Source organism: Dama dama, chromosome 20 (assembly GCF_033118175.1).
Source record: "Dama dama isolate Ldn47 chromosome 20, ASM3311817v1, whole genome shotgun sequence".
NCBI lineage: Eukaryota > Metazoa > Chordata > Mammalia > Artiodactyla > Cervidae > Dama > Dama dama.
The window spans coordinates 86418445-86429083 of record NC_083700.1 but is presented as its reverse complement, the minus strand read 5'-3'; the positions used below and the strand labels follow the sequence as shown (position 1 = coordinate 86429083).

The 10639-nt window shown below is 44.9% G+C and overlaps 1 protein-coding gene and 1 non-coding gene across 10 annotated transcripts in view; both read right to left on the bottom strand.

Moving 5' to 3' along the window:
* Positions 1 to 223: 223 nt before the first annotated feature.
* Positions 224 to 10639, bottom strand: part of C8B (complement C8 beta chain) — a 59504-nt gene continuing 49088 nt past the window's right edge. For all 9 annotated transcript variants that reach the window (XM_061121773.1, XM_061121776.1, XM_061121775.1 and 6 more), the window contains 3 exons: positions 6702 to 6855; positions 4271 to 4339; positions 224 to 1119 (listed from right to left, as the gene is read on the bottom strand). In XM_061121773.1, the coding sequence (XP_060977756.1) occupies positions 968 to 1119; positions 4271 to 4339; positions 6702 to 6855 (375 nt within the window). In that variant the 3' untranslated portion in view covers positions 224 to 967. The remainder of the gene's footprint in view (positions 1120 to 4270; positions 4340 to 6701; positions 6856 to 10639) is intronic.
* LOC133041742 (U6 spliceosomal RNA) lies at positions 7705 to 7811 on the bottom strand. Its single transcript, XR_009689318.1, has one exon. It is a non-coding gene; the product is annotated as a U6 spliceosomal RNA (small nuclear RNA).

The window sequence follows — 10639 nt, the reverse complement described above, 5'->3', positions numbered from 1 at the left end:
TTTTAAACTCTGATTCAGTGATGAATTTCCTCTGTTCTTGCCTCTTTTTCAGCATCTTCTTTGGGTACTCACTCATGTCACAACAACTTAGCTCTGCCCCAGAACAAACTTCACGTGCTCGGCATCAAAAGGAGCTGAGGAACCTGGATCCATGCTCTTTGGGATGCAGCGGGTGGGGATTTGTCAATCACTCACACACACACACACAGAGCACCTTCTTCTACATTGTATTTCATAAAAATTCTTTGTTAATCCAATGTCCAATATGGAAAGGAGGGGAACATCACTGTTAAGAGTTTAAAGCTCCGAAGCCTGAGGGCCCAGGTTTGCAGTCCAGCTCCCCCACTTCCTAACTGTATAAGCCGGGACAGGTAAGTAACTGAACTCTTCTAAGCTGGTATTTCTGCTGTTTAATAGGGCTAATAGAATATCCACCTTATAAGGTGATCTTGAGGATGGAATGAATGAATGAATGCATTGAGCACCATGGCTGACACATACTAATCATTCAATAAACCTAAACTGCCAACTGACATGATGAATGAGACAGTATGTCCTCAGGATAGGAACAGTTTAATATCTATTCAAGGATCCATATTGCGAACCTACTCTTTGCAGGTCACTGGTGGATAGTGGGACTTTCACATGGACAACTTCCAACACAATCCCCAGCTGGTAGTAAGTGTGAGTAAAATAAAACTGCTGAGATGAGCAAAGTGAAGATTACCAGGATGGTTAAGCCCTTCAGGAGACCCTAATTACTGTTTAACTTACTATTTGTTCAAACCAATGTGCACTTGACAAATAATATATTTATTTTAAACATTCTGAATGGCACAGCCCTCCACCCTTGGGCCAGCTCCAGATGGGAGCAGGCGTGGGGCTGAGCTGGCTTGATTTCTAAGGGCTCAGCACTTATGCTGTGTGCAGACCACAGGAGCATCACCTGCTAAATTCTTTCCCTTCCTTAACAGTTAAGTGTTTCTGAAGCAGGGCCCAAGCAGGGGTTGCCCCCATTTCCAGGAGGTGGATTGGTGCACTGCCTTTGTCTTGTTTTATGTCCTCCAGAACACGGAGACCAGTTTGACCAGCAATTCCACTTCCCATCGATGGGGACATCTATAAGAAAGAAGGTCAATGAATGTTAATTAGCCTTTATTATACCCTAATGCCCATGGCAACCCACTCCAGTGTTTTTGCCTGGAGAATCCCAGGGACGGGGGAGCCTGGTGGGCTGCCGTCTATGGGGTCGCACAGAGTCGGACACGACTGAAGCGACTTAGCAGCAGCAGCAGCAGCAGCAGCAGCGCCCTACAGGAAGGGTAAGGTGTATAAACCCTAGGGCACTGGGAATCTGAATCTCTGATCTCCCCACTCCAGTCCACTGTCCTTCTTTCAGGCTACTGACTCACTATGCTCCCTTTAACCACAGGGCCTTTGCACATGCTGTTCTCCTGGTCCCAAATACCCTTCTCTCCTCTGTTCCTCTGGTCAATCCTATTCATCCTTCAGATCTCAGTTTAAGTGTTATTTCTGCAGGGAAACCTTTCCTGATTCCTAATTCCCCATCAATATTTCATATGTTAAGCTCTCCAAGCATTTTGTAGCACTTACAGTTGAAACAAACAATTCAAATGATGTTGGTCTTTCTTTCTAAAGCACAATCTCCATGGTGAGAGGAATTATATCTGATTTTCCCACCACTGAATGAATTCCAGCACCTAAACTGGCACATAGGAATCCCTGAGTCCATATTAGTGGAATAAATGGTTTCTAGCTTAGACAATTCCAACGTATACAATGCTAGATAGTTAACATCTTCTCAACGTATCAAATGGGAGCTCTGTTATCCACAGTGGTCGTTGTGTGCTTTAAAAGAAGTGATAACACTGCTCACCCCTCCCTGACCCTTGCCTTTCCCTTTAGGATTTCTGGTTGTTGATGAGACTGGAAAATAGTCAATTACATTCACCATGATGGATATGCACATGGCTGAGCCTCTAACTTGCAGTGCCATTCTGGGTATATTATTTAACACCTCTGGGCTTCACCATTGGTAACATGAGATACCAGGAGAAGGAGATTTCCAAGGTCTCCTCCAACCAGTGGAAACCCTGTGATCTTTGTCATTACACTCTTACTGGACAGATCACTGTCAGGGGTCTGGTTGAGATGCAGCAGGAGAGGGGCTGAAGAAACCCCTGAACCCTTTACTGGGGAGCAGGGCAGAGCAGGCACCACAAGCAAAGGCAACAGAGACAGACTCGACCTGATACTGGGTCCCTATATCTACTACGTGACCAGGGGCAAGTTAGTTAGGCACCTACTGAACCTCAGATTTTTCATCTGTAAAATGGGGGTATCGGCAGTATCTACTTCATGAGGTTATTGAGAGGATGAAAGGATTTCATATACATTAGATAAAGATTAACTATATATTTTGCTCTAAAACAAATATTTATTTTGCTCTTTCGATGGGTTAGGCATCCTTCCAAGTACTTTTTATGTCTCAAGAGAGACTCAAGACAACTCTTTGAGGTAGTTAACACATTATTGACCCGGGATTTTTGCAGAAACTAACACATGTGGCATTAATATTGCATATGTGTACATGCATGCATGCTCAGTCGTTCAGTCATGTCCGACCTGATGGACTGGAGCCGCCCAGGCTCCTCTGTCCAAGGGATTATCCAGGCAAGAATACTGGAGTAGGTTGCCATTTCCTCCTTCAGGGGAGCTTCCTGACCCAGGGATCAAACCCATGTCTCTTGTGTCTCCTGCACTGCAGGCAGATTCTTTACCACTGAGCCATCAGGGAAGCATTAATACTGTGTTGACCAAATTATGGTCAAATTATGGTTCAGATTGTTCCATAAGATCTTATAGAAAAATGTGAAAGAACTTTGTGGTCAACCCAATACATCTCTGGTCAATGATGTGCTAATATCATCATCTCCATTTTAAAAAGGAGGAAATTAAGGCCCAAAGAGTTCAAGTAATTTGCTATTAAATGATAAGATGGAATTTGAATCCATGCTGAGTCAAAGCCCTCACCAAATTATCTGCTACCAAATGGTGTGTGTGTGTGTGTGTATGCTTAGTTGCTCTGTCATATTTGACTCTTAGCGACCCTGTGGACTAGGCAAGAATACTGGAGTGCGTTGCCATTTCCTCTTCCAGGAGATCTTCCTAGTGGAGTATTTAATACATGTTTGGTGTTTTTATTGGATATGCCATATGCCATTTCCTTTTTTAATGGTATCACCAAAAATCCACAGAAAGGAAAAGAAAGGGGCGGGGGTGGGGGATAGGCGAAAAGAATTCTTAGATAATAAACTGGCTAAAGAATCTAACTCGAGGAGATCATTATGGTAATCTAGTCTTTCAGTTGTTAATTCAACAGCAGTAACTGTTTGTGGGAACCTGAGGACTCAGAGATATAAACTGGACATGATCCCTACTCACAGACAGGGGAGGGAGACACAACCCAAAATAGAATGTGCTAAGAGCTATAATAAACACATGTTCAAAGTTTTATGGGATCCCACAGTAGAAATTAACTAATTCTACATGGGTTCGAATAATTTTTACAGAAGAAAGGGCATCTGTGTTGGATTTTGAGGGTTGAATAGGAGTTCACTAAATAAGAAAAAAAAAAAAAAGATAAACATTCCAGAATGATTTAAAGAGATGACTTGCAGCTGCCATGCATTAGCAGTCCTGTAACATGGAGTACTCTCAGTTGTGAAAATATAAAATCAGGAGTCAATATGGATCTCAAGGGCTTCCCTGGGGGTCAGTGATTCAGAATCCACCTGCCAGTGCAGGGAACATGGGTTCAAGCCTTGGTTGGTCCAATAAGATCCCACATGCAGCAAGGCAAGTAAGCCCAGGCGCCACAACTGCTGAGCCTGAGTTCTAGAGCCCAAGTGCCCAACTACATAGCCTGGATGTTGCAACTACTGAAGCCCGCTATTTGCTAGAGCCCATGCTCCACAATAAAAGAAGACATCACAACGAGAAGCCCGCACACTGCCATGAGGAACAAGCCCAGCTCCTTGCAACTAGAGAAAGCTTGCACTCACATCAGTGAAGACCTAGCGCAGCCAAAACAACAAACAAATAAAGTTTTAAAAATACAAAGATGGATTTCGAGTTTCAAAGTGTCCAGTTCCCTAGCCCATGCCCTGACTTTGCTCTTACTCTTTGGAATTATTCTCTGGACTTCCCTAGACTTCCCTTTCCCAACCCATTCTCACAGACTCCTTACTTTTCCGATGCGTGACCTCACAGGCCGAGCCTTGGAATCCAGAAGGACAGATGCACTCACAGTGTGTTCCTGAGAAGACAATGCAGAGAAAACATGAAATCACCATGTGAAACAAAGAGCTCCTGGAGTTCAACCCTTCCTCCACTTCACAGCTTTTCCATGAGGTTAACATAGGACAAACGTTTAACTGAATGGTTTGAAATAAGAAGGTTCAGTGCCAAGAATACCCACTCCTTTCTTAAAGGTCCTTTGCTCATGAAAGGGTTTTTATTCCACCACAGAAAATGATGTACAGCTACTGAGAAAAATTACCCATTAGCTGACCTTTGACCTAGACTTATGGATTTTGGGGGTCAGAAGATACATTACTGAGGTGATTGGGGCCAGTGGTCATTGGTGCTCAATTTCACATCAAGTAATTGCCTAGTCTTTGCTTGAACACCTCTAGTGATGGGGAACTCACTACTCTTGGACGTCTCATGCTACCTTGGGCTTCCCTTGTGGCTCAGCTGGTAAAGAATCCGCCTGCAATGTGGGAGACCTGGGTTCAATCCCTGGGTTGGGAAGATCCCCTGGAGAAGGGAAAGGCTACCCACTCCAGTATTCTGGCCTAGAGAATTCCATGGACTGTATAGTCCATGGGTTCACAAAGAGTCGGACATGACTGAGCGACTTTCACTTTCTTTCACTTTTCACTTTCATGCTACTTTTGGCTGGTTCTGACACTTTAGAAATTATTCTTTATGTTAATCTGTCACATGTCACCCTGGAGCTTCTCTCACATCAACCACATGAATTCTCTTTACAGGACTGTCCTTTACAGGCCAGGCCCTTCCAGCCTCTGGCTTCCTTTTCTCCCTTACCTCCAAAGTAGAGCCTCCATGGAATCCCAGTCTCTAGGTCCACATTACACACAAGGCAAGGGGGATTTCAGCAACCCTAGATCAAAATCTGGAGCAGGTGAATGGATCCTACGTCCTGCTGAGCTGACCCTCACTTACAGGTCCTGTTCCTGAAGGAGAACTCCCCATCCTCGGGCTGTCATGTATGCTTACTTTGCTTGTCTCCATCCCCTCTGAGAAGCCAGACACACATTCATCTGTCTCAGCTGAGCAGGTGGGATCTTTCTCCCCGAGGACAGATCTCCTCTCGTGTCCCCTCTGTTGAGCTCACTCTATCCACATGAGTTCTGCTGGCTAGCTCCCCGGGCTGGAATCTGCTGTACCCAGGTGCTCTTGGCACCCTGTTTCAGCATTATGCTGGACTGGACCCCTCCTCAGCCCATCAAAACAAGAGCAGAAGACCCCAGGTCCCAGCTCTGCCCACGTTTGCTCTGCCCACTGCAGTGACCCCGGACATGACCCTCAAGTTAGCAATGAAGTTCTTGTGGCCCATCCACGCTGCCACCTCCCCATCCTCCAATTGTCTCACCACGCGTTGGCCAGGATATGCAGGAGGGGTTTCCCCTGCTTGGCCCAGGGAGGGCCTTTTGTCTGACCAGGACAGAGTCCCAGAGTCCCTCCCCACTCCCTGTTACAGGCCATAGCATCTCAGCCCATCCCTGCCTTCAGTTTAATGCTTTCTCTTGTGGCTAGAACCTAGGTATCCTGACAGCCCAAGCAGCTTCTTCTAGCTGCCTGCATTCTGACTTCCTGGTCCTAACACTGGTACATTTCAACCCAACCTATGGGTTAAGTCTAACTCTCCTGCTAGTTTAAAAGCTCAGCAAAATCATGGATTCTGTCTGCCAGTGAATTCAGCTGTGGAACTGCTGCCCAACTCTCACTGTACACTGAATTATCTGGTAGGCTTTTTAAAAGGCCAATCCCAGTGATTTGCTTTAACTGTTTTGGGCTGAGGCCCAGGGCTTTGTGTTTGTGAAAAGCTCCCTGGGTGATTCTCACGTGCACCTTGACAGGAGCATCGTGCACCTTGCCATCAGTCCCACCTGAGTACAGGCGCCTCCTTAGTCCAACTTCTTGTGCTCCAAGAAGGTGGGGACTTTAGCAATGGTGGGTCACACCCCAGCCACAAATTAGAACTACCAGAAGAGGAGAGGGTTTAACCATCCTGATGAGGGTCTCTTCCCTAGAGTTTTATGTGATGATCACATTTGGGGCCCTAGCGTCAGTAGTTCTAAAGATCCCCAGTGGTTCTAATGCCCAACCAGGGTGGAGAGACTCAGCTTTTAAAAGGCTCCAAATGGTCAGGGGCTCATATTTTTTTCCTCTGAGACAAAGAAGGGAGCTTTATGACAGTCCCTGGGGCTTGAGGCAGAGGACTGAGAAATAACCTAGAAATTACCCTGGAGATCCACATCAAACCTTGACCTAGAAACACACCTCTGGAGGGTGTGTGGATCTGATGTGATCTGGCCCCAGAACCAGCCCATCCAGATGGTAGCTTCCACAAACGACACTGGAAACGGTACCTTTCAGGACAGGGACTCCGTTCCCCTGGCAGGGGGCACACTGGCAGGAGCTCACTTCCTTCTGGAACTCCTCCAAGGCCTTCTTCATGTTCTGCTTCACTGTGCTGGAATAGGCGAAGTCCGAGGCTGTCACCAGTTCGTACAGAGGCATTACCTGGGAAAGGAGCAAAGGCGCTGATTTCAACAGAATACATTGGTCATATAGTAACAAAAGCCCAAAGTAAGGCTCCATAGGAATGGGCAGGTTTGGTGCATGCAGATCACAGTGGATTCATATGGAACTGGATGGACGGTACAGCACGTAGATGGACACCCCATCCTTTATCTTTCCCATCCCACCCAATAGCCACAAACAAGCCTGTTCAAGTTCAGGTCAACAAACACTTGCTGAATACCTTCCAAGTGCCAGGCATGAAGCATAGTAAGGAATAAGATAAAATCCCCACTTCATTCCCCCAGAACTCAGAATCTAGAGATACAGTCGTACTAATGGATACTTACAGAACAGCGGTTACAGGCAAAAGTGGTAACTCGTCATGGGTAGAGAGGAAAATGAAGTTACTCACTCGTGTCCGGCTCTTTGCAACCCCATGGACTGTAGACTGCCAGACTCCTCAGTCCATGGGGTTTTCCAGGCAAGGATACTGGAGTGGGTTGCCATTTCCTTCTCCAATTGCAGGACAGCAACCAGGGTAGAGAGGAGCAGCTGGTTAATCTCTCTTTGGTGGGAGAGGGGAGGCAATTTGCAAGCCGCTCTTTGGAAGTATTATAGGAGCCCTGTTTCAGCAATACCCCCCACCACAAACCTGTGAAAATCCTTCATGTCATGCAAAAGTCACCATTAGGGAAACTTCCCCCGAGCTCTGAAGCTTCCAGAACACCTTCCTACTATGAAATGCTCAGCATACTGTCTACACTACTCATCCAATGCAAATTCTACCTCCTTTCTCCCTCGTGGTCAATGTTTGGGGCTGAAGTCCCTTTTTTTTTTTTTTTTATTTTTTAAAATATGGAACGCTTCACGAATTCGCGTGTCATCCTTGCGCAGGGGCCATGCTAATCTTCTCTGTATCGTTCCAATTTTAGTATATGTGCTGCCGAAGCGAGCACTGAAGGCCCTTTTCCTTCGTCTCTAATTAGATTGTAAGCTCCTGAAGATCAGACCTATATACTGCTCAGCTGTGTCTCCAAGGTCCAGCCCCAAGCTTAGTGAGAGCAGCTAATAAGAATGGGTAGAAGGATGAAAAGGGAAGGGGAGGCCTCGTTAGGGTAACAGCAGCTGGCGTGGAGGCCACGGTGTGGCAAGCAGAGAGAAAGATGCTCTCAGTGGGCATGGCAGTGTCTGAGAGCAGGAGACCACAGATGGATGTGGGGGTGTTTGCGGCCTTGGCAGACAGAGGCAAAGTCCAAAGAGGTAGCTAAACATGTTCAGAGTCTCTTGGCTCAGAGTTTCAGCTCCAGGGTCAGGTTCCTCACCAGATTTTGCTTGTGATCCTGCCCTAATCTGGTCCTGGAGAGTTTGGGGTCTGTCTAAACACAGGCAATCATGCCTAATAGAAGCCTCCAGTGGGAAGAAAATTGCTTCCATTTCTTAATGTATCTGATGCTGACCTTCACTCCAGTGGGCAAAGCAAGGCCCCTTGGTGGTCCCATTGTCTCACCGTTTTGTGGTCAATGAATTGATCCAGAGGCTGTTTGCAGAATGGTCTAGCTTCTGGCCACACATGGTGGGTAGGCGGGGGTACATAGGGGGTTGCCGTACACCCACAATGAGCTCCTCCAACAGCCTGCTCTCCCTGCCAGAGCACCTCGAAAGGCTGCTTTTAACCTGCTTTTGACCTACCAGGCATTTTCCTACTAGTTCTGAGATCTGCTTCAGGAGATAAAGTCAGTGGCACTTCCACATATACTGTGTGCCAGGGCCTGTGCTATGATCCTCCTTCACCTTGGCTCGGGAGCAATTACCAGCGCATTTCACGTGAGGTTAAGTTGAAGAACGCATTGAATAGCACTGCCAGGATTCTAATCCCAAATCTGTGCTTCTCCTACTAGCTCATGAAAATTGGTGATAAAAATGGTGATTATTCTCCTTTCCAACCTCTATTCCAGGGTTCTCCAGGACAGTTTGCCTTGGAACTTGGCAGCAATTCCTCAAGATTCCCTCCACAGTTTCCTTTTTAACTTCATGTGGCTCACTTGTCTTTTTTTTGGTTTGCTGGTTCCTTTTTCCCGTCTTTTTCTCTTTTGTCCTCTCCTTCTTTCCTCCCTTCCTCCCTCTTTCTTCTACATTTCTCCCCCAGACACCCAATCCTAACTGCTCACATTGATCGCTGGGTCCTCAGCACACCTGCACTTGTGAAAACTGTTGATTATGTTGGTGGTTGTTCAGTCGCTAAGTTGTGTCTGACTCTTTGCAACCCCCTGAAGTGCAGCATGACAGGCAGGCGCGGTCTATAAAACTCCATGCAGTTCCCCATAATGGACCCTGGTGATTGGCATTCTTGATTATTGTCATAGCTAGCATTCATTAGCTGCCGAACTAAAAATATACCTTATCCATCCTAACCTTCACAACAATCTTAGGAGTCAGGTAGACCTCTGTATCCCCAGTTTACATAGACTTCTGTATCCCCATTTTATAGATGGCAAAGTGGAGGCACAGAAAACTTAAATTTACCAGAGTAACACTCAGTAAGCAGCAGAAGATATGAATTGCTACCATTGTGGTTTGTGCCCTTTCAGAATATATTTTTGGAAGGGTAGATGGACAGATACTTATACCAAATTGATGGCATAAGAAAAGCACATGTTTACATTCCACTTTTTTCACTTAATATCATATTATGAACATTTTCCTATGCTATTCAACAATCCTTGATAAAATGATTTTCATGACTACAAGGTATCCTATTGTACTGGTGAACTACGATGTATTCAACTATACCCTGTTATTGAATCTTGAGGTTGTTTCCACTTTTCTTTTTCCCTTTTGCTATTACAAATATGGTTGTCCTCCCTTATTAGTCAGGATACATTCCAAGACCTTTGATGATTGCCCAAAACCATGAAGAGTACCAAACTCAACACATACTGTTGTTTCCTATACCCATATACTATGATTAATTTATTAATTAAGCATGATAAGAGATTAGCAATGGGAACTAATAATAAAATAGAATAATTATAACAATACACCGTAATAAAAGATGTGAATGTGCTCTCTCTGTCTCTCAAAATATCTGATTATACTGTACTTACCCTTCTTCTACTTGTGATGACATGAGATCATAAAGCCCTAACATGATCAGATGAAATGAGTACATGACAGAGGAGGCATTATGACATAGCATCAGGCTACTGTTGATGTGTCATCAGAAAGTTCATCTGCTTCAGGTGGTCCTGGATTACTGAACCATGATCATGTCAGGGGTTGGATGTCAGGAGCAGATGGTGTTGATGGCTGGGGATCCCAGGTGGGGGTGCAGTGGGACAGTGCAAGATTTCATCACACTAGTCAGAATGGCTTGCAATTAAAAACTTTAAAATTGTTTCTTTCTAGAGTTTTCCATTTAATATTTTCAGACCACAGTTGATGATGAGTAACTGAACCTCAGAAAGCAAAACTTCAGATAAAGTGAGATTACAGCAGCATAAAATGAGGCGGGTCTTTATAGATAACATCTTTATCAACTTTTAAAATGATTTCTATAGTCGATTTTTGCATTTAGGGTTATTGGATCAAACACTGTAAACATTTTTAATGTCTTGGATATATACAGTTAAATTCTTTTCCTAAAGGGTCGTACCATTTTATAGTCCTATTTCATAATATGAAAGTTTCCATCTCATTGCTACTAGTAAGGTTGAGTATTAAAGATTTTTAATCATCATTAATCTGATAGGCAAAAGATACTTTGTAGTGTTACTTTTTCATTTTT